This window comes from Bufo gargarizans, chromosome 1 (genome assembly GCF_014858855.1).
Source record: "Bufo gargarizans isolate SCDJY-AF-19 chromosome 1, ASM1485885v1, whole genome shotgun sequence".
Taxonomy (NCBI): Eukaryota; Metazoa; Chordata; class Amphibia; order Anura; family Bufonidae; genus Bufo; species Bufo gargarizans.
In genome coordinates this window covers 176326256-176351144 of record NC_058080.1, presented here as the reverse complement: position 1 = coordinate 176351144, position 24889 = coordinate 176326256, and the positions used below count along the sequence as shown (strand labels likewise).

General features: G+C 44.1%; 1 protein-coding gene across 1 annotated transcript in view; it reads left to right on the top strand.

Annotated features, from left to right (window-relative positions):
- The first annotated feature begins 21962 nt into the window (after window positions 1–21962).
- The window catches only part of TMEM131L (transmembrane 131 like), a 118096-nt gene continuing 115169 nt past the window's right edge, over window positions 21963–24889 (top strand). Inside the window, exons 1-2 of the mRNA XM_044300279.1 lie at window positions 21963–22190; window positions 22968–23038. Of these exons, the coding sequence (XP_044156214.1) occupies window positions 22073–22190; window positions 22968–23038 (189 nt within the window). The 5' untranslated portion in view covers window positions 21963–22072. The remainder of the gene's footprint in view (window positions 22191–22967; window positions 23039–24889) is intronic.

Here is a 24889-nt window from a genome sequence, read left to right as displayed (position 1 = left end):
CATTTCACTTCTCAAATATCACTGTGTGTGTCTCCTATATGATATATTTAACTGACATTTTTTTATCGTAACAACCAACGATTTATACAGGAAAATCATGACGATTAACAAGGTTGCCCAAACTTTCGCATCCCACTGTACTTCTAATTTTTCCAGTTGTATAGTTTATTGTTAATCGATTAAATGATTTTCCTTTTTGTACACTGAACATTTATAGTTGACAGATTCTAGAGGTTTTTTTTTTATCTTGCGATCTATGCAAAGAGATAATTACTCAGATTGTCAATGCTAAGAGCTTTTGTTTTTTATTCACACCTCCAAGTGTTCTGAACGCTTGTAATAATCACAGTGAGTGTATAGCTGTATGGGATTAAGGGAGTTGTGCACATGCTGCTATATGGAGTTTGCTGCAATTCCTAATGGAAATCGGTGTTTACTTCCAGCTCTAAAACTATGCTTGTGTATCCTGTCTGTCAGGAAAATGATAGGGGATGCTAATTGCTGCATACTCCTGGGGATGAGAACACAAAATAATCCTAGCACAGTGCTTGTGTACCAGTCACGAGTATAAAACCGAAGTCCCATCCCAGTGAGTAATGGTGCAAATATGGACAACAGATACAGTCAGTCAGGTCTATAAATATTGGGACATCGACACAATAGTAACATTTTTGGCTCTATACACCACCACAATGGATTTGAAATGAAACAAACAAGATGTGCTTTAACTGCAGACTGTCAGCTTTATTTTGAGGGTATTTACATCCAAATCAGGTGAACGGTGTAGGAATTACAACAGTTTGCATATGTGCCTCCTACTTGTTAAGGGACCAAAAGTAATAGGGCAATTGACTTCTCAGCTGTTCCATGGCCAGGTGTGTGTTATTCCCTTGTTATCACAATGAGCAGATAAACGGTCCAGAGTTTATTTCAAGTGTGCTATTTGCATTTGGAACCTGTTGCTGATAACTCAGAGATCCAAAGAGCTGTCACTATCAGTAAAGCAAGCCATCATTAGACTGAAAAAACAAAACAAACCCATCAGAGAGATAGCAAAAACATTAGGCATGGCCAAAACCACTGTTTGGAACATTCTTAAAAAGAAGGAACGCATCGGTGAGCTCAGCAACACCAAAAGACCCGGAAGACCACGGAAAACAACTGTGGTGGATGACCGAAAAATTCTTTCCCTGGTGAAGAAAACACCCTTCACAACAGTTGGCCAGATCAAGAACACTCTCCAGGAGGTAGGTGTATGTGTGTCAAAGTCAACAATCAAAAGAAGACTTCACCAGAGTGAATACAGAGGGTTCACCACAAGATGTAAACCATTGGTGGTGAGCCTCAAAAACAGGAAGGCCAGATTAGAGTTTGCCAAACTACATCTAAAAAAGCCTTCACATTTCTGAAACAACATCCTATGGACAAATGAGACCAAGATCAACTTGTACCAGAGTGATGGGAAGAGAAGAGTATGGAGAAGGAAAGGAACTGCTCATGATCCTAAGCATACCACCTCATCAGTGAAGCATGGTGGTGGTGATGTCATTGCATGGTCATGTATGGCTGCCAATGGAACTGGTTCTTTTGTATTTATTGATGATGCGACTGCTGACAAAAGCAGCAGGATGAATTCTAAAGTGTTTCAGGCAATATTATCTGCTCATATTCAGCCAAATGCTTCAGAACTCATTGTACGGCGCTTCACAGTGCAGATGGACAATGACCCAAAGCATACTGCAAAAGCAACCGAAGAGTTTTTTAAGGGAAAGAAGTGGAATGTTATGCAGTGGCCAAGTCAATCACCTGACCTGAATCCGATTGAGCATGCATTTCACTTGCTGAAGACAAAACTGAAGGGAAAATGCCCCAAGAACAAGCAGGAACTGAAGACAGTTGCCGTAGAGGCCTGGCAGAGCATCACCAGGGATGAAACCCAGAGTCTGGTGATGTCTATGTGGTCCAGACTTCAGGCTGTAATTGACTGCAAAGGATTTGCAACCAAGTATTAAAAAGAGAAAGTTTGACTTATGATTATTATTCTGTCCCATTACTTTTGGTCCCTTAACAAGTGGGAGGCACATATGCAAACTGTTGTAATTCTTACACCAATCACCTGATTTGGATGTAAATACCCTCAAAATAAAGCTGACAGTCTGCAGTTAAAGCACATCTTGTCTGTTTAATTTCAAATCCATTGTGGTGTATAGAGCCAAAAATGTTAGAATTGTGTCTATGTCCCAATATTTATGGACCTGACTGTAAAGATATAGGACATTTGACTTCAATAAAAAAAAATGTAATCTTAATGAATAAGACCATTTTTTAACTGTCACAGTCACCATATGTCACGTGTCACATTATGAATCCATTGACTATCATTAAATGTGACTTTACCATGTTCATGTGGTGTGGTTCGTGTAGTCCCAACTTTAAAGGGGTTGTCCCATCTTTTTCAAAGGCAATCTGTAGATGATCCAGATTTATGAGTCATCTCAGAGGCTTATGTCCTTCACCTCATCACAGATGTATGCTGATCTGGGGCGCTCCAGTAATTTATGATTTATTTATCTCTATATATGGCATCCAATTACCATACTGATATTTTTGGTCCCCTGATGAACCTTTAAATATCTAGAAGAGGAAAAGCGTTGGGACATTGTATGTTGTCAGAAAGTGATAGGGCATCTCTGGGCTGAGCAGTATTTGTAAGGGCATGAACAGGGACAGACATATATCTTGATTCTCTGTTCCAGATCTATTTTATTGTCCTCATTTTTTGCTAACAATCCATTGTATTTTACAGCTTTTTGTACTATACGGTACTTATCATGGTCCAGTTTGGACCACATTTATCTTTTGTATTTTAATTGTTTGTAGATTAAAGGTTAAGTTTTAGGAAGTTGCCCTCGGTGATTTATATAGTTGTCCCATCTTGGCCTTTCATGGAGAGAGAATCCACAGTAAGTGCCAACCCGGTGAGGTGGAGTTACTCCACCGAACCAGGACGGCGCTTGCTGTGGTCTACTCCAATTTCGACCTTGGAAGGCAGAGATGGGACAGCCCCTTTAAACTTTTTCAAAGGCAATCTGTAGATGATCCAGATTTATTAGCCATTGTGATTATTCTGGCGGCGTTTAAAGACTCCCTGTCTACATTTCCACCCTGCCTAAATAATGATGAATTTGAGCCAATGTTCTCTGAACTGCTTTATGGTTACTTTTCAGCAGGTTAGTGCAGCCTAATCTAAGGAAGATCTCCAAGTGACAGACAGATCAAGGCTAAATCAAGAGGACCAAATAGTTATGTTTGCCTCAATTTTTATAATGTTCCTATTTTGTATTCTCATTGCCCTTATTTTCAAGTCAGACCTGCTGTGATATTGAAGCTCGTGGCTACTGGTGTCCCAAAATATATATATATATATATATATATATATATATATATATATTATTTTTCTAACTCTAAAGTCTGTCTAGGTAATTCAATCTATGGCTTCTTGATAATTATTCTATAGGTTTTTTTTTAAATAAACTTTTAAGTTCATTTTATATATTGCAGCTAGATTGTCGTTAATAGCAGTAGCCCATAGCAGCTCTGCTCACTGACTCAGTCACTACTGGGCTCTAGTGTCATGGTCCAGCTTCTTCCCAGTATGCCCCACCACTAAAGTCAGCCTGTAGCCTGCTTCTTGCTGGCTAGACCCCTCTCCCTCTCTGCTCATAGGGAGCCCTCACACTATTCCTTCCTAACCTGGGGTACTAAGGACACCTTCCCCTAGGGAAAAGTGCCGGAGCAATAGGTTCTAGCTTCCTAGTGTCCTTGTAAGGTGTGATGTTCTATGTTCATCTGCCTGTTTCTTGGATGTTAACCCTTCGATGCCTGATCGCTGTTCTGACCTTGAGCTGTGTGCCGTAACCTCAGACTGTTTACTGGACTATATATTTTCTGCTAAACTTTTTCTTATATTGCTGTGTTTGTCTTGAAGCATGCTTAGGCATTAATAGGTTTTATCATAGGGGGAATTTCTTTTATTGGGCTGACAAAATGTAAAACATGAAAACTCTAAAGGCCTTATAAAGGCCTTTTATGGAAATGACGATAAATTTTGTAGAAGTAAGAGCCAAAAGTGAAAATGGTTCATATCCTTTTTATATGACAGTACATAATAGTGGCCAGGTTCTCTGTTCACTGACTATATGGTAGCAAGCAACAAACTTCTGAAATGGACAACTGTTGAGTCTAATTTATAAGACGTAATCCTGGAAAGTATCTGTTTTGGACCAAACAATGCTGTGAGTCAAACCCCCCCCCCCCCCTCTATACTTGCAATTCTAAATATGTAACCGCACTGTAGTTATGCATGACATCAACTTTAATATGCATTAGTCACTACATTGCACATAAAGACGATGAGCCATATACACAATACATTTCTGATCTTTAAACAAAATGCGCCAAGTTGGCTCAGTGACTCAGTGCTTGCACAGTAGATCTGGTTCCCAAGCTCAGGAAGGAGCATCTGATCCACTGTGCAAGTGCAAGTCAGCACTGGTGTGTGAACAAAGTGCTAGACGAGATGTGTAGCCCTGTCAGTTAAAGGGGAGGAGATAGTACAGAGAGCACATGGTGTTGCGCTAGTGCAGGGATGGCCAACCTGCAGCTCTCCAGCTGTTGTAAAACTACAATTCCCACCATTCCCTGCTGTAGGCTGATAGCTGTAGGCAGTCTAGGCATGCTGGGAGTTGTAGTTTTGCAACAGCTGGAGAGCAGCAGGTTGGCCACCCTTGCACTAGTGGGTCTCCTAGCACTATGGCCAGCCCCTTGGTGCTCGAAATAGGTGATCTGCATAAATATAAAAACATAGAAACATAGAATGTGTCGGCAGATAAGAACCATTTGGCCCATCTAGTCTACCCAATATATCTGAATCCTATGAATAGTCCCTGGCCCTATCTTATATGAAGGATAGCCTTATGCCTATCCCATGCATGCTTAAACTCCTTCACTGTATTTGCAGCTACCACTTCTGCAGGAAGGCTATTCCATGCATCCACTACTCTCTCAGTAAAGTAATACTTCCTTATATTACTTTTAAACCTTTGCCCCTCTAATTTAAAACTGTGTCCTCTTGTGGTAGTTTTTCTTCTTTTAAATATGCTCTCCTCCTTTACCGAGTTGATTCCCTTTATGTATTTAAAAGTTTCTATCATATCCCCTCTATCTCGTCTTTCTTCCAAGCTATACATATTAAGGTCCTTTAACCTTTCCTGGTAAGTTTTATCCTGCAATCCATGTACTAGTTTAGTAGCTCTTCTCTGAACTCTCTCTAGAGTATCTATATCCTTCTGGAGATATGGCCTCCAGTACTGCGCACAATACTCCAAGTGAGGTCTCACCAGTGTTCTGTACAGCGGCATAAGCACTTCACTCTTTCTACTGCTTATACCTCTCCCTATACATCCAAGCATTCTGCTGGCATTTCGTGCTGCTCTATTACATTGTCTTCCCACCTTTAAGTCTTCTGAAATAATTACTCCTAAATCCCTTTCCTCAGATACTGAGGTCAGGACTGTGTCAAATATTCTATATTCTGCCCTTGGGTTTTTACGCCCCAGGTGCATTATCTTGCACTTATCCACATTAAATTTCAGTTGCCAGAGTTCTGACCATTCTTCTAGTTTTCCTAAATCCTTTTCCATTTGGCGTTTCCCTCCAGGAACATCAACCCTGTTACATATCTTTGTGTCATCAGCAAAAAGACAAACCTTACCATCGAGGCCTTTTGCAATATCACTTATGAAGATATTAAACAACATTGGTCCCAGTACAGATCCCTGTGGAACCCCACTGGTAGCATGACCTTGTTTTGAATGTTCTCCATTGACTACAACCCTCTGTTGTCTGTCACTCAGCCACTGCCTAATCCACTCAACAATATGGGAGTCCATGCTCAATGACTGCAGTTTATTGATAAGTCTTCTGTGTGGGACAGTGTCAAAAGCCTTACTAAAATCTAGATATGCGATGTCTACTGCACCTCCACCGTCTATTATTTTAGTCACCCAGTCAAAAAAATCTATAAGTTGTTTGACATGATCTCCCTGAAGTAAACCCATGTTGTTTTTCATCTTGCAATCCATGGGATTTTAGATGTTCCACAATCCTATCCTTTAATAGGGTTTCCATTAATTTGCCTACTATTAATGTCAGACTCACTGGTCTATAGTTGCTCGATTCCTCCCTACTACCTTTCTTGTGAATGGGCACGACATTTGCCAATTTCCAATCTTCCGGGACGACTCCTGTTACTAATGATTGGTTAAGTAAATCTGTCAACGGTTTTGCCAGCTCACCTCAAAAAGGATGATACATCTGGAAATATTAACCTTAGGGACAAAAGATAGATAGAATTTGAGTCAGCACGATGAATCCTACCAGGACATATGCCTAGTTTATTAAGGTTGATCATGCTGACATATGCTATTAAAAGGTACTAAGGCTACTTTCACATCAGCAATTTTGCTGTATGGTTTTGAGATCCGGAATGGGATCTGAAAACCACAGCAAAACTCTTGCGTTGTAATAATAGGAGCGGTTGCATCTGTTCAGAACAGATCCAGTTGTATTATAGCAAAAATGAATAAACAGTTTTTTCATGTCTGAAAAAAACTGATTTGGCACATTGACTTACATGGCTACATGTTCAGTTTCCCATGCCCCAAGCGAAAAAGCTGCTTGCAACGATCTTGTTTCTGGTATGGGAACACAACAAACCGGAACGGAATGCATTCTGGTGCACTGCGTTCCAGTTAGAGACAATGAATGGGGACAAAACCAAAGTGTTGTGGAGCAGTTTTGAGACCCTGTGCCGGATCTTAAAACCAGACCGCACAAAGCAGATGTGAAAGTAGCCTAAGTTATCCAACACATATAAACAATACTTTTATCCATGTACTAAAACTTCAGTATTTTTCATCCCTAAAAGAATGTTAGCCCAATGATAGAGCTTTAGGCCTCATGCATATGGCATATACATGTACGTGGAATAGTTATATATTACAAAATCATATAAACTCGGAGGTTGTCTAAAATCGCAATATTGCTGGCCTACACTACAAGACTAGAAGCACAGACTGGACTAGAACTGTAACTGTAAGAACACAGTTAAGCAAGAGTAAAAAGACTATAAAAGGAGTACTAAGGAAGATCTTCAAGTGACAGACAGATCAAGGCTAAATCAAGAGGACCAAATAGTTATGTTTGCCTCAATTTTTATAATGTTCCTATTTTTTTATTCTCATTGCCCTTATTTTCAAGTCAGACCTGCTGTGATATTGAAGCTCGTGGCTACTGGTGTCCCAATATATCTATATATATATATATATATATATATATATTTCTAACTCTAAAGTCTGTCTAGGTAATTAAATCTATGGCTTCTTGATAATTATTCTATTTTTTTTTAAAATAAACTTTTAAGTTCATTTTATATATTGCAGCTAGATTGTCGTTAATAGCAGTAGCCCATAGCAGCTCTGCTCACTGACTCAGTCACTACTGGGCTCTAGTGTCATGGTCCAGCTTCTTCCCAGTATGCCCCACCGCTAAAGTCAGCCTGTAGCCTGCTTCTTGCTGGCTAGACCCCTCTCCCTCTCTGCTCATAGGGAGCCCTCACACTATTCCTTCCTAACCTGGGGTACTAAGGACACCTTCCCCTACAAGACTAGAAGCACAGACTGGACTAGAACTGTAACTGTAAGAACACAGTTAAGCAAGAGTAAAAAGACTATAAAAGGAGTACTGGATTTAAACACAGATAGTTTACCCTATAACCTGCTGCCGAAGCCAGGAAATATTTAAAGAAAAGGCTAACAAGTTAGGAACTCCTCTCCAAAGAAGCCTCAGCTGTAGCTCAGATGATCCATACTACATCTACCATGAAAAAAAAAAAAGTGTAACAAGCATTGGCCCATCATTCCACAACCAAGGCTAGATGCAGGGGCGGGCTGGGAACTTAAATTGGCCCAGGAAAAAAATTCTAAAAGCCACCTCGTGTATTGGGGTCCAAATTGACAGAAAGAGGGGCAACGCAAGTAGAATTGGTCAGCAATACCATAGTGCAAAATATCGTCCCAGCAGTACCATGTACCGCAGTGCACCACAATATATTGACCCAAAAGCTGTCCCTTTGTGGTTGCCATAAATAGATACCATTTTCTGTCCTCCTCCTCCACTTGTCTCTGATTAAGATATTGATTAGGGGGCTTAGGAGGTGAGATGTGGGCCACAGCAATTGAATTCAGGAGGGCATGTGCAGTCTCTGTTTGGGTACATGAGTACCTGGTTCCCACAGTATTAATTTCCACTGACAGCTCATTATGTAGGTATAAGAGAAAAAATGTAGAGGGTTAATCACGAGACTTACTTGGAACCAAATCCAAGAAGTCTGTATAATTAGTTGCAGGGCGCCAGATAAGGTAAGAATAGGAGTAAGTAGGACAAAGACTAGGGTCAAGTGCTTGATAGGCAGCCAGATGTGGTCGGTAGTGTGAACTAGTTTAACACATACATGGAGTAAAGAAGGAAAAAAATAGGGTGAAAGACCACAATGCCAGTCAAGGTAGGGGGCTCCTGATGAAGGGGACTCATTCTGTGCCCCGAAACGCGTAGAGCTCTTTTTTCCTGCTGTTTTGAAAATAAAGGAATTTGCAAGAAGTATCGAGTTTGGAACTGCCGGCTCTTCCTAAGACCTTTGAAGCGATCCAGGATTGGGAGGAAACTTTTTTGGGTGTCTTGAGCTTTATCCCTCAAAATTTCCTCTCTGTGAAGTGAGTGGAGACCATTATTATTCATTAGATTTTATAAATTATATGCTTTTATATCCATTTATATGCATAGGCCCTGTACGGGTCCGAAACCTGTTAGTACCAGTGTGTATTTTTACTACTATTTGATTTCTGTGCAAGACACCCACTCAGGATCTGAATGTTAGGGGTTTTATCCCGCCTTCTACCCCTTTTACTGTTATCACCGTGATTCAGCAACAAAGAATTGGTCCTAATCTTTTATACTTCTAGTGCGACTATCAGTATTGATCCGCACGGGTTGAATATACATACCTTACAGATATTGCTATTGTCATTTTTCCCTACCTTGACTGGTGCCTCACATTGTGGTCTTTCACCCTATATTTTTCCTTCTTTAGCTCATTATGTACCCAGCCAGCGGCAGAGAGGAGGGCTTGGGGGGCCTTGTGGGCATTGGCTCTCCTCTGGTTTATTAGCAACTATTGCAGTGCAGAATAGTTTACAAAGCTCCCATGCACTGCAATGCCAGCCTGCTCCCTGTTTCCTGGCCACCTAGTGGTCAGCACGCAGTCTTATGTCACCTCAGTAACGGCCAGTTGGGACAACCCCTTCAATTTAGTCTCTTATTCAGGTGACATGCTGCAGTCTTACAGGGGTGCACCTAGCTTTTCTGCTGCCTGAGGCGAAAACTGACCCCTTCCCTTCAGCCCATGGCCCTTCCCCTGCCCCTCTATTTGGTGCTGCCTGAGGCGATCGCCTCACCTGGCTTCATTGATGGTGCATCCCTCGGTTCTTATATACAGTAAGAGCAACAATTAACTATTGGCTAATATTAGCCCAAAACATCGGCCAGTCTGGAATGCTGTCCAGTGTATTGACCTTTGTTACGGAGGGCATTACTGCCTAGTATCCCTGAGCGATCCTCTTCTATATTGGCAGATACTAGTGTTGAGCAAAATGAGCTTCAGATGCTTCATCTGATGTTGCTTCGTTCAAAACTTTGGAATAATACTGTACGGCAGGGGTACTCAACTGGCGGACAGCCAGCTGACCGGACCCCTGCCATCCCTGCCGTAGGAAGCAGCACTTTAGGCTGCTCCCTAATCTGACAGTGCGCCGGAAAGAGCTGGGGCCCAAGCTCCTTCCCATGCAGGCACGGGATGGAAGGGGATGAGCGTGCTGAAAGAGACAGCTCCCTTCACATGCACCGGGACTTGTCTCTCTCAGCACTTTCATCCGGCACCTGCACGTGGAGGAAGCTGTCTCTCTCAGCGGCTGCAACGGCACGTAGGGGAGCTTCAACCTCCAAAGGGCACTTACGTTCTGCCACCAATGATATAAAGTCCACGGGGGGGGGCGCAGCGGGAAAGGACTCCACAGTGTCAGTGGCGTGTTCCCATCTTGCCTGTGCCTCTCACTGTAATGGTGAAATAAAGATAAGGTTCCATTCACAGAATGGTATTTTTGCTCCATATCCAATCGCCGTTATTGGTGGATTGAATGCGGACCCCTTAATTTCAAAGGGGCCGCAAAGGATGCAGAGAGCACACTATGTACTGTCTGCATCTTTAGTGACCACATTGAAATGAAGGGATTAGATCTGGAACAAATATACACATGTCTGTTCTGCGGCTAGGGTTGCCACCCGGCCAGTAGCTCACCGGCAAGGTCAGTATTTTAGTGGCCCTGCCAGTGGCGGTAATTTTTTTCCTACCAGCAAAATTAATTGCCGGTATTTTCCTGTACGGACTGTCACTAATGAGCTCTTCCATTGCAGAGCGCTCATTAGTGCAGCCTTTACCTCCACCACCACTTGTGTTAATAAATTTTTTTTAAAACTTCCTCCGTTTGATTGCGCTGGAACTCTCACTGCTGACTGGAAGCTCAGGACAGGACCTTTGGGAGACGCCATCACACTGGAGCGCAGGTCCTGTCCTGTACTTCCAGTCAGCAGTCTCCAGAGTGTTCACTGCGGCGCGAGCAAATGGAGAAGGCAAGTTCTTTTTTGGGGGCATTAGGATACTTTCATACTTGCGGCAGAGGATTCCGGACGCAAACTGATGCATTTGTGAGACGGATCCTGATGCGGATCCGTCTCACAAATGCATTGCAATACCGAATCCGTCTTTCCGGTTGTCATCGGGAAAAACGGATCCGGTATTTATTTTTTCCTCATTTTTAAAGGGCTATGCATGTCAAGGACCTTTGGTGACGTCAGATCACATGGTCCATCACAGCAAGTGTTCAGGATTTTTGGCCTGAGAGAAAACTGCAGTAGTTGATTGCGGATGCTTGCGATTTTCACGCAGCCTCATTCACTTCTATGGGGCCTGTCTTGCGGGAAAAACGCAGAATATAGAACATGCTGCGATTTTCACGCAACGCACAAGTGATGCGTGAAAATCACCGCTCATGTGCACAGCCACATTGGAGTGAATGGGTCCGGATTCAGTGCGTGTGCAATGCGTTCCCCTCACGCATTGCACCCGCACGGAATTCTCGCCTGTGTGAAAGGGGCCTAACTCCTTCTTTAAATAAGCTAACTGACACCAAAATAAATTATTAAAGCTACTTTCACAATTGAGTTGTTGTTTTCCAGTATTGAGATCCGGTAGAGGATCTCAATACCGGAAAAAAATGTTTTTGTTTAGTCCTCATGCATTCTGAATGGAAAGATTTCTGCTCAGGATGCATCAGGATGTCTTCTGTTCCGTCACCATTTAGTTTTGTGACCGGACACAAAACAACTGAAAGCTGCGGTTTTGTGTTCGGTCATAAAAACGAAAACAAAAAAAAACAGATCCATCACTGGAAGCAATGTAAGTCAATGGTGACGGATCCGTTTTTTGAGAAGCCTAAAAAAGCGGATAGGTCATCCTTTGACTTTCAATGTATTTAGTGACTGATCTATTGTTTTCCGTTTTTTGATTTCACACAAGCGCATCCTAACGGAACGGATGCATCCTAATGTGCAATCAAAACGTCTCTGCCGGATCTCAATACCAGAATTAACGCAAGTGTGAAAGTAGCTTAAGATGAATTCCCTATTTTGTGTAGGTAGTTTTGATATATAGTCTGTATAGTTTCACATGAATGGGGGAGATATTGGCGTTGGTTTTGGTTAGCCTTGGTGTTATTCGTAAAAATGTTTTTCTTTTATATGTTTGCCTATTTTTTAAATATACAGACGTGGACAAAATTGTTGGTACCCTTTGGTCAATGAAAGAAAAAGTCACAATGGTCACAGAAATAACTTTAATCTGACAAAAGTAATAATAAATTAAAATTCTATAAATGTTAACCAATGAAAGTCAGACATTGTTTTTCAACCATGCTTCAACAGAATTATGTAAAAAAATAAACTCATGAAACAGGCATGGACAAAAATGATGGTACCCCTAACTTAATATTTTGTTGCGCAACCTTTTGAGGCAATCACTGCAATCAAACGCTTCCTGTAACTGTCAATGAGACATCTGCACCTCTCAGCAGGTATTTTGGCCCACTCCTCATGAGCAAACTGCTCCAGTTGTGTCCGGTTTGAAGGGTGCCTTTTCCAGACTGCATGTTTCAGCTCCTTCCAAAGATGCTCAATAGGATTGAGGTCAGGGCTCATAGAAGGCCACTTTAGAATAGTCCAATTTTTTCCTCTTAGCCATTCTTGGGTGTTTTTAGCGGTGTGTTTTGGGTCATTGTCCTGTTGCAAGACCCATGACCTGCGACTGAGACCAAGCTTTCTGACACTGGCTAGTACATTTCTCTCTAGAATTCCTTGATAGTCTTGAGATTTCATTGTACCCTGCACAGATTCAAGACACCCTGTGCCAGACGCAGCAAAGCAGCCCCAGAACATAACAGAGCCTCCTCCATGTTTCACAGTAGGGACAGTGTTCTTTTCTTGATATGCTTCATTTTTTCGTCTGTGAACATACAGCTGATGTGCCTTGGCAAAAACTTCGATTTTTGTCTCATCTGTCCACAGGACATTCTCCCAGAAGCTTTGTGGCTTGTCAACATGTAGTTTGGCATATTCCAGTCTTGCTTTTTTATGATTCGTTTTCAACAATGGTGTCCTCCTTGGTCGTCTCCCATGTAGTCCACTTTGGCTCAAACAACGACGGATGGTGCGATCTGACACTGATGTTCCTTGAGCATGAAGTTCACCTTGAATCTCTTTAGAAGTCTTTCTAGGCTCTTTTGTTACCATTCGGATTATCCGTCTCTTAGATTTGTCATCAATTTTCCTCCTGCGGCCACGTCCAGGGAGGTTGGCTACAGTCCCATGGATCTTAAACTTATGAATAATATGTGCAACTGTACTCACAGGAACATCTAGTTGCTTGGAGATGGTCTTATAGCCTTTACCTTTAACATGCTTGTCTATAATTTTCTTTCTGATCTCTTGAGACAGCTCTTTCCTTTGCTTCCTCTGGTCCATGTCGAGTGTGGTACACACCATATCACCAAACAACACAGTGATTACCTGGAGCCATATATATAGGCCCAATGGCTGATTACAAGGTTGTAGACACCTGTGATGCTAATTAGTGGACACACCTTGAATTAACATGTCCCTTTGGTCACATTATGTTCTGTGTTTTCTAGGGGTACCATCATTTTTGTCCATGCCTGTTTCATGAGTTTATTTTTTTACATAATTCTGTTGAAGCATGGTTGAAAAACAATGTCTGACTTTCATTGGTTAACATTTATAGAATTTTAATTTATTATTACTTTTGTCAGATTAAAGTTATTTCTGTGACCATTGTGACTTTTTCTTTCATTGACCAAAGGGTACCAACAATTTTGTCCACGTCTGTATATTTGACACATTCTATGTCCCTTCAGGAGGTCGTTAAAAGAACTTTGGAAAACACTGAAAATTTTGGGGGGTATTTTGCACATTTTCCACTGTAACCGCATTACAGAGGTAGTGCTCTTGCCTTGGACTACTAGAGCATACGTTGCTCATATAGCAAGTGGAGTCCAGGTTGTGTCACATCCCACTCGTCTACGGGCATTCACGTGTATGTAATGATAAGAATTCATGCTCCTCTAGGAATAGGATCACAGCACAATTAGCTTAATGAATGTAAAGATATTAAATTACAGCTTCAGAGTCCCTGGGGAATTCAGTAGCAGCTTTGTTGGTTGTCAAGTGACAGTCCCATAAACTGTCATTACATCATTTTCATTGCTGATTTGGGCATTAATGTTATTCAATTTAGGTGTTTTTAAGAAAAATAAGTGAACATGGTGTATGACATATATACGATGAACCCTAGACCTATGTATGGACGTACATTGAAACAAACTCTTCCCCTAGACTACAGGTCCATGACACACACATTAGGAAGTTTCCATACAAAACTGTTATTTTCAGGCCCTTTACATTTCATAGATGTCTAGACAAATAAATAGGAGCTGAAAATGTTGTATATGAACAACCAAGATTATATCCTTTTATGCGTTAGTGCACAGAAATTCATGTTGACACCTCAAGTTTAGATAGGAAATCCATAAAATAGCTTTAGGCACCGTCCTAACATGCAGTCTAGTTCACTTCTGTTATTTGTTCACATCAATGAGGTTATATCTTGATGATCCCCTAAAATCCCTTTCCATCTCTCTAGTGTGAATTTATGTTTTTGTGCAGTTTTTCAAATTCTCTGTTACCTATATGTCATAAAATGGCTCCAGATATCAAACAGAAGCATCTGATTTATGTCACGTGAAGCACATTTTGGAAGCAGCTAATGCAAGATACTAAAGTATAAAGGTGAAATTTACAGAAAATGGTGCACTACAATGGTAAATTCAAATGACACTGTATGGCTTAACCCTCACACTGATATTAAAATGAGACTTTCACCAATATATTCTTATATCAAGAATATACCGGAGCCCACGCACCCCGTCAAGGTCTCTCAAAGTGCCACGGGACCTAACAATAACCTACCTATGCCGTATGGGCAATTACAAATAGGGGCATAAAGTCCGACACACAGCGAACAGCTCCCAGTTGCCTCCAGCGTAAAATCACACATACAATGGGAGGAGGCTGAGTCCCACCTATCACTGACTCATGTGACGCAGGCCGCACAGGTGCCCATACACACACGTCAGTCTTGATTGGTCCTGCGCTGCCCGAGGAGGTATTTTATTTATGACAAGGCATCATAAATGAAATGTCTCCTGCAGCAGTCTGTGCAGCTTGTAGCTGCTGTAGACTTCAGCCTGGCATACATAATGGTAAATGTGGCGGTGCCAGGTGATTATGGTGGCATACAACTTACCACATAGCGAGAATTGCAAGGAGCGGGCCACTTACAAGGCAGGGATGGCTGTTTGGGAGAAATAATGGTGGCTATGTATCTTCCAACGAGGCTGAGCGCACGCCATTAGCTCCCTAAAGACATCTGAATCCACCAAGTGATCCACAGCAGTGACTGCACTGCCAGCAACTTGGCCAGGTGGGAGTTAAGCTTGCACACCAACTGTAGAGTTGTTTCTTGGCCACACGTTCCGTTATCGATGGCTGACTCCTGAGTAGGAGGAGGAGTTTGAGCGTGAAAAGCAGTAAGTGATGATGGCCTTGACAAGAACATTGTACTACATGTGGATGTGGCCTGGCAGTTGTAAAGGAGACAGAGAAAAGGAGGACTCTCTTGCTGTGCTAGCTGAAGGCCACTTCCATTTTCCCACTGGATCGGGTGATGCCGCTGCATGTGCTGCAATAGAGTCGTGGTATCTATATTTGGTTTGAATGCCCATGGCTTATTTTAATCCTGCAGATCTTGCACACGGCAATGTTTTTGTCTTCCAGTACTGTGGGAAAAACTGCCACATAGGAGATACTCACAGACTCCCTACAGAGCTAGTGGCAGCCGAGCTTGGCTTAGGTTTGCAACGTTTTGAGCATGTCAGTGGCATCACCAGTTCCCAAGCTGACCGTTACAGAAGCAGAATGAACTATTAAAGGGGGGCAGGAACTAAGTAAAACATCACTTTTAATCGATATAAGGGTAAAAAGGCCCCTACAGACAGACAAACATGTAAGAAATGGTGATATAGAAACCTGTGTGGTCATGGATTTAAAGACCATATTGGGCTTCAATAGGACCATCAGGTGGGGGAAGTAACCATACAGTGCGTAGCGCAGAATAGAGCGCTCAGCTAGATGCCTGGAAAAGGAATTACAGGATACCAGGAAAATGCTGAAAATATCACCGTGGGCACTAGTAATGGACTAGCAAATGATGAGTGCCAAGCCAGGGAATGGTGGAGGGTGATATTATGGTGTGTACACTGCCCCTAATAGAACCCTACTTGGCCTAGTCCACCCTACAAATGCATCCTTGGAACAGGGTCCAAAAACCCCGCAAGGAGTGGCCCTGGCTGGAACTCTGGTCCTGCGCTGGATGCCCTGTTGAGGCCCTAAACAGCGATTGAAAGAACCGTATACCAATAAAAGGGGATACAAATTAGGGCTAAAAAACTTAATTAGGCTTGTAGGTAAAAATTAAAAGTGTCCCAAAAGCCGAATTAGGCTTGTAGGTAAGAATGAAAGGTGTCCCTGCTCAGGAAGGCCTTAACTGCCTATCCTGTTTGACCTCCTTTACTGCCATAACAGAAGCAGATCTGGCCGGCATTTTTTTTTTTTGGAAGGTTTTGGTCATATGTTACCTCTGCTCTTTATTGCTGCCACTGCTGAGGTAGTTGGGGTGGCCGTGATGTTAAAGAGGTTGTCTCACTTCAGCAAATGGCATTTATCATTTAGACATATCATGTAAAGTTTATACAAGGCACTTATAATGTATTGTGATTGTCCATATTGTCTCCTTTGCTGGCTTGATTCATTTTTCCATCACATTATACACTTCTTGTATCCAGGGCTTACAACCAACCTGCAATCCAGTAGCGGTAGCTGTGCTTGCACACTATAGGAAAAGGTCATGGATTACAGGATGGTCGAGCAGTGTATAATGCGATGGAAAAATGAATCAAGCCAGCAAAGGAAGCAATATGGAATTTCACAGTACATTAGTAAGTGCCCACAATACGCTAGTCCATCTCTTCATTCACCTCTATGGGATTTCTGAAAATAGCTGAGCCAGTGTTTGGCTATTTTCGGGACTCCCCCAGCAGTGAATGGAGGGTGGCTGCACATGCGCGATCCACTCTCCTTCACTTTGTGGGACTACAGTCGTGGCCAAAAGTTTTGAGAATGACACAAATATTAGTTTTCGCAAAGTTTGCTGCTAAACTGCTTTTAGATCTTTGTTTCAGTTGTTTCTGTGATGTAGTGAAATATAATTACACGCACTTCATACGTTTCAAAGGCTTTTATCGACAATTACATGACATTTATGCAAAGAGTCAGTATTTGCAGTGTTGGCCCTTCTTATACAGGAGAAAAATATTGTAAACTGGGATTCAATAAAACGTAACCTTTACTAGGTCATTTAAAATAATGTATCACACTGGGTGAGAGACGACATTGACAACACTAATCTCCTCCACTGTATCAATTCATATATTATTAATAAAAATGAAATGAAAAAAAGGGTGGATCTCACCTCGTCTGGGCGGGGTCCACGACCATGGAGGACAGTCCTGGCGGTGATGTTACCTTTGACCGCTGTGACCGGATGCTGATGTGGTAATTGGCACGGTATTAACTCCTGGCACCCCCTATTATGGCTTTCCTGCCTGTCTAGGGGTCAAGGGGCTGTTCTTATAGCCTGCCTACCACAATGGAGCACCCGCCCCGACAGGGGCGACCCCACACCGAACCTTTCCCTCAGTATGGGTCTAAAGTTCTATCAAGCCCTAACTACAACGCCCTACATGCCATGTTTCTGTCTTTTCCAGACATCATCAGGGGACTTCACATGTATATTCCAGGGCAATGGAGATCAAGGTGATTTTAGCCTCGTATCCTTGGACAAGATGATAGGTAACTCTTGTCCTCACTGTTACAGGGGAAGTGTCCCATGTCTCACCACAAATAACAGTGATTTGGGCTCACCATAGCCATAATAGGGGGTGCCAGGAGTTAATACCGTGCCAATTACCACATCAGCATCCGGTCACAGCGGTCAAAGGTAACATCACCGCCAGGACCGTCCTCCATGGTCGTGGACCCCGCCCAGACGAGGTGAGATCCACCCTTTTTTCATTTCATTTTTATTAATAATATATGAATTGATACAGTGGAGGAGATTATTGTTGTTAGTGTTGTCAATGTCGTCTCTCACCCAGTATGATACATTATTTTAAATGACCTAGTAAAGGTTACGTTTTATTGAATCCCAGTTTACAATATTTTTCTGCTGTATTTGGGTGTAATTACATACCACGAACACAAACCTGTAGAGGTGGTATATCTAATTAATTTTCCCTTTTTATACAGGACCTCTGCAATTCGACTGGGCATGCTCTCAATCAACTTCTGGGCCAATTCCTGACTGATAGCAACCCATTCTTTCATAATCACTTCTTGGAGTTTGTCAGAATTAGTGGGTTTTTGTTTGTCCACCCGCCTCTTGAGGATTGACCACAAGTTCTCAATGGGATTAAGATCTGGGGAGTTTCCAGGCCATGGACCCAAAATGTCAACGTTTTGGTCCCCGAGCCACTTAGTTATCACTTTTGCCTTATGGCATGGTGCTCCATCGTGGAACACAGGACTGATGGTAGCGCTCACCTTTTCTTCTCCAGACAAGCCTTTTTGCTGATACCCCAAACAATCACAAAGAGGCTTCATCGGAGAATTTGACTTTGCCCCAGTCCTCAGCAGTTCATTCACCATATTTTTTGCAGAAGATCAATCTGTCCCTGATGTTTTTTTTGGAGAGAAGTGGCTTCTTTGCTGCCCTTCTTGACACCAGGCCATCTTCCAAAAGTCTTCGCCTCACTGTGCGTGCCGATGCACTCACGCCTGCCTGCAAGCTCTGCACTGGTGACACACTCCGATCCCGCAGCTACATCCTCTTTAGGAGACGATCCTGGCGCTTGCTTGACTTTCTTGGACGCCCTGAAGCTATCTTAACAAGAATTGAACCTCTTTCCTTGAAGTTCTTGATGATCCTATAAATTGTTGATTGAGGTGCAGTCTTAGTAGCCACAATATCCTTGCCTGTGAAGCTATTTTTATGCAACGCAATGATGGCTGCACGCGTTTCTTTGCAGGTCACCATGGTTAACAATGGAAGAACAATGATTTCAAGCATCACCCTCCTTAACCGGTCAAGTCTGCCATTTTAACCAAATCAGCCTGACATAATGATCTCCAGCCTTGTGCTCGTCAACATTCTCACCTGAGTTAACAAGACGATTACTGAAATTATCTCAGCAGGTCCTTTAATGATAACAATGAAATGCAGTGGAAAGGTTTTTGGGGGATTAAGTAAATTTTCATGGCAAAGAAGGACTATGCAATTCATCTGATCACTCTTCATAACATTCTGGAGTATATGCAAATTGCTATTATAAAAACTTAAGCAGCAACTTTTCCAATATTTATGTAATTCTCAAAACTTTTGGCCACGACTGTAGTTCTAGAGATAAGAGTGGGTACCAGAGATGAAACCAGCACTTACTTGACATTGGTGGTATATCCTAGCGATATGCCATCAATGCCTGGGATGAGACATCCCATTTAAACATTTTCCTTCACTGGAACGAAGGGGCATATGTCAACCCCTGAAAAACAACCCCATAGCATTATCCCTCCTACACCAAACTTTACAGTTGGTACAATGCCATCAGACAGGAAAGGTCTCCTGGTATTCGTCAAACCCAGACTCATCCATCAGACTGTCAGATAAGTGTGGTTCATCACTTCACAGAACATGTTTCCACTGCTCCAGAGTCCAGTGGTGGTGTGCCTTACACTACTCCATCACCTGGTGATGTAAGGCTTACAAGCAGATGCTCGGCCATGGAAACCCATCTCATGAAGTTGTTGGCACACAGTTTTTGTGCTGATGTTGATGCCAGAGGAGGTTGTAAACTCTGCAGTTATTGTGTCAGCAGAGTGTTAGTGACTTTTATATTTGAGGTCCATGCCTTAGCACACTCTGCTCTGTAACGTTACATGTTCTGCCACTTCATGGCTGAGTTGCTGTGGTCCCAAAATACTTCCACTTTGTAGTATTACTATTCACAGTTGATCATGGAATATCTAGGAGGGAAGAAACTGATTTGACACTACGGTGACACTCACCCACACTTGAATTCATTGAGCTCCTTAGAACGAACTACTCACAAATGTTTGTAAAGGCAGACTGCATGTGCAGCAACTAGGTGGGTTGGAGTGAGTGTGTAGGGAGAGGATGGGAGCGGTGTTGGTTGTACTCATGGTGGCGGCTGTCCAATACCCTGTGCCAGACACAGTGAAAAGAGGTGCAGTAGTTGTTGTTATGAAGTTTTCCAAGCTGATGAAATGTGGCATTCCATTGATGGTGAGGTGAGAAAAGGACAGGCAGGAGACCAGTGTTGTTGAAGAAACAAGGTTAAGTGAAAATGGAGGAGGCTCAAATCTTTGACTGCAACTCCTTCTCGCTGAACCTTGGGTTATTCCCGAGGTTTCCGCACTTTTATATATAACAATACTAAACGTCCCGATCGATTCAAAGAGTACAATTCCTCCCAAAGGCCTACAATTCCCACTGCACGGTATAGACTTTCAAAAGCAGCTCTTGCAAACTGCCACAAATATATAATTGCAGGAAGAAAGCCATTAGACCCATACAAGGCCCGTGAAGTCTAATAGCCTGTCCATGTTTCATTCATGACCATGTCCGTGAAGAATCCGTGTTTGGTCTTTTTTTTTTTTTTTGCCCTCCTTGTGTCATCAGTATTCCAAGCTGCTGGCACTAGTATTTATTGGGGGTATTCTGGAACTATTTATGTAGGACACTATTAGCACTATTATCTAGTGGAGGGCAGACTGCTGGCACTAGTATGTGTATTGGGGGGGTATCCTGGCACTATTGCATAAATGGGGCAGGCTGCTGGCACTGTTTATGTAGGACACTGCTGTCACTAGCACATATTGGGAGTACTGTGGCACTATTTATTTAGGACACTGATGGTACTAGTATATATTGGGGATATTCTGGCACTATTTATATGGGACACTTGTCACGCCCGTGTGTGGGAGGGAGACACTACACCGGACGAAGAAGGAGAAGGAACATGAAATAAGGCCTGAAAGCAAGGGAAGAAAGAAAGACACCTCCTAGTCAAATGTCTAGTCACAGTCCTGACTGACTATCAGTATGAACAGACCCCAAAGGTAGGTGCGTTCATACGCAGGAGTACCTAGAGTCCTAACTCACCCTATAAGACCCTGGCGATAGTGAAAGGACTGGGACTACTTGTTCCTCCACAAAGGAAGGACGACCAGGAGTCTCCCTCAGGCCTACAACAAAGGGCAGGGAAAATAGCAACACACAGATAAACCAAAACAAAATACAAAAGGCAAAGGAAACACTTAACTTTTCAGTAGCAATAGCAGCAACAGGAACTCAGCCAAGAACCAAACACCAGCAGACCACAGATGACCACAATAGCAATACCTGGAGGTTAGAGGTGTGGCCAGTATCAGAAACAACACAGACATCTATTGATCCACAGGGAAACCTGTCAGATCAAAGCACATGTTGCCAGTCTCACAGATCTTCTGTCACCCACTGTCGAGGGGGCGTCTGTATGTTTCAGTACGTCCCTGACAACACTGCTGGCAGTAGTATTATTAGGGGTATCCTCGCACTAGTGTATATTGGGGGTTTCATCGCACAAGTGTATATTGGGGGTACTCTGGCACAAGTGTATATTGGGGGTACTCTGGCACTAGTGTATATTGGGGATCCTGTGGCACTATTTGGGATGCAGACCAGTGCAGCGTGGTGACTCCTATGTCAGAACTCCCCCCTGTCCTCGGCTTATCCCACGCTGAGGAGCACCTCTGTGACACCCTATCACCCCCTTGCCCGTCTAGAGCTGGGCGCCCCAGTGGCACCGTGCCTAGGTGAAGCCTCCTCGGCCCCCATTGTTTGGCGCTGGCACCGCCGCTTCTTTGTCTGGGAGGGACAGCACCGCCCAGTGGAGCACGCAAGCAGTGACAGCCGCTCCGGAGCTCTCCCCTCCCCGGGCCGCGTTCACACACCTCGCCCCACGTGTGCACGGCGGGCCCGCCCGCTCCGTTGCTGCTGACACCCGTGCGAGCATTGAGCCCGAGCAAGAGCAGCAGCATGGCGGGGCTGCTTCTCCCTCACCGGGGCAGCCGCTGCTGCAGCGCGACAGCCGTCAATATTCTGCTGGGGCTGCTCCACGTCTTGCTGCCCTGCTTTCGACAAGGAGGGGGACAAGGTGAGCGGCGGGGAATGGATGCATATTCCCAGTGTGGGGGCCCTGCTGCTGGGGTGAAGGAGGAGGCCCGGGCTGTGGAGCGGAGGACGTGGGCCTGTGTGGCAGAGAGCAGGGCTGCTTGTGTGCTGCACGCTCCCACTACTTCTGCTTTGTTCCTGGGAGAGCGTGCACGGTGCCAGCGTATTCCATAGGAGAGGATCTGGGGCTCACAAGCAGAGGTCCCATAGCTTCCCAACTTCTATAGTAACCATGTGTAGCCAGCATCGCTTCCTTGGCACATGTTCTGCATGGGTCCTCTAGGCTGGCATACATGTCTGTCAGTCTTCTGATATGTGCCTTACATTTACCCATCTGCTGGGGATGGAAATTATTGTCCTGAGAAGACCCTAGTATTCTGCAACCAAAGCGGGCACGTGCCTTCTTGCTTTGGCATTGTGTTGATGCCACTGTCTGTGAGGGTCTCAGGGGGACATCAAAACTGGTGTAAAGTAGAACTGGCTTAGTTGCCCATAGCAACCAGTTGGAGACCACCTTTCATTTTCTGAAGGAGCTCTGAAAAAATGTAAGGTGGAATCTGATTGGTTGCTATGGGCAATTACGCCAGTTCTACTTTACACCAGTTTTGGTGAATCTCCCCCTTTGTCTCCTTGTCCTCACGTGTCTGGCCAGCCTGTCTCTATGATGAGGTGCCTGCTGGCATGGCGTGCACAGGCCTTGTATTATTTCTCTTTTGTTCTGATGCCACCACTAATAAAGGTTCTTTTGTGCCACCTCTAGTGATCGAGCCTGTCCCCAGCATGGTGGAGCTATGGCAAGCGGAAGACACTGAGCTTTTGCTACCCACTCAGGTGAGATAAAGGATTGACCATCATGTATTCCAGGAGCCTTGGCTTTCGCGCTCAGCGGTCGGTGGAGACCCTTTCCTTTAGTGATGTGTCTGACAGCTGCAGCGTTCTGGCGGTCATTGCTCCAGTGTATGTCCATCGGATGAAACCATGAACTTTCAGGATGCTGCCGCTGTAAACAAATGAGGGCCGGCCCTCGGACAACAATGAGGTGTACGTGTGCAGCAGCCTCTTGTCGGGGAATGCCCTTCTGACACTTGGGATCACCCCCAGAGCTTCACATTGTGTTTAGGTGACATTTGCCATCTGCCTTGTGTGCCCAGGTTCTAATGCATTAGCACTGGCAGACTTCATTATGGCACAGTTAGATAAAACTGGAATTTGGCATCTGAGATGCTGAAGAATACGGTAGCCTATATTATGTATCTTGTAGCAGACAGTCTTCTGCTTGTCATTATTAACATGTGCATCTTCACGATACTAGGAAATATATAATGCATGCATGCTAGAATCCTATTTTATATATGATATATATTAATATTATATATAGTGCTGTAGCCCTATTAGACATGGTTTTAGACATGCTATTCGGACTGTAGTCTGATTGTTGAGGGTCCTGGGCTGGGCGACCTCCAAGCGGTTATCTTGGGAAAAGAGTCAGACTATCCCTTATATCACTCATAAATGGCAGTTATTACGTAAGAGTAGAATTTATCATGAGGATAAGGGCTCATGCTGGCCGTTCTGTGCATTGGGGACCGCAGTTTGCAGTCCCCAATGCACGGGCAACATCCGTGCAGTTTGTAGTCCCCAATGCACGGGCAACATCCGTGCAGTTTGCAGTCCCCAGTGCACGGGCAACATCCGTGCAGTTTGCAGTCCCCAGTGCACGGGCAACATCCGTGCAGTTTGTAGTCCCCAATGCACGGGCAACATCCGTGCAGTTTGTAGTCCCCAATGCACGGGCAACATCCGTGCAGTTTGCAGTCCCCAATGCACGGGCAACATCCGTGCAGTTTGCAGTCCCCAATGCACGGGCAACATCCGTGCAGTTTGCAGTCCCCAATGCACGGGCAACATCCGTGCAGTTTGCAGTCCCCAATGCACGGGCAACATCCGTGCAGTTTGCAGTCCCCAATGCACGGGCAACATCCGTGCAGTTTGCAGTCCCCAATGCACGGGCAACATCCGTGCAGTTTGCAGTCCCCAATGCACGGGCAACATCCGTGCAGTTTGCAGTCCCCAATGCACGGGCAACATCCGTGCAGTTTGCAGTCCCCAATGCACGGGCAACATCCGTGCAGTTTGCAGTCCCCAATGCACGGGCAACATCCGCGCAGTTTGCAGTCCCCAATGCACGGGCAACATCCGCGCAGTTTGCAGTCCCCAATGCACGGGCAACATCCGCGCAGTTTGCAGTCCCCAATGCACGGGCAACATCCGCGCAGTTTGCAGTCCCCAATGCACGGGCAACATCCGCGCAGTTTGCAGTCCCCAATGCACGGGCAACATCCGCGCAGTTTGCAGTCCCCAATGCACGGGCAACATCCGCGCAGTTTGCAGTCCCCAATGCACGGGCAACATCCGCGCAGTTTGCAGTCCCCAATGCACGGGCAACATCCGCGCAGTTTGCAGTCCCCAATGCACGGGCAACATCCGCGCAGTTTGCAGTCCCCAATGCACGGGCAACATCCGCGCAGTTTGCAGTCCCCAATGCACGGGCAACATCCGCGCAGTTTGCAGTCCCCAATGCACGGGCAACATCCGCGCAGTTTGCAGTCCCCAATGCACGGGCAAGTTTGCGCAGACAGATGCAGACCCATTCCACTTGTCCTATTTTTTATTTATTTTTTG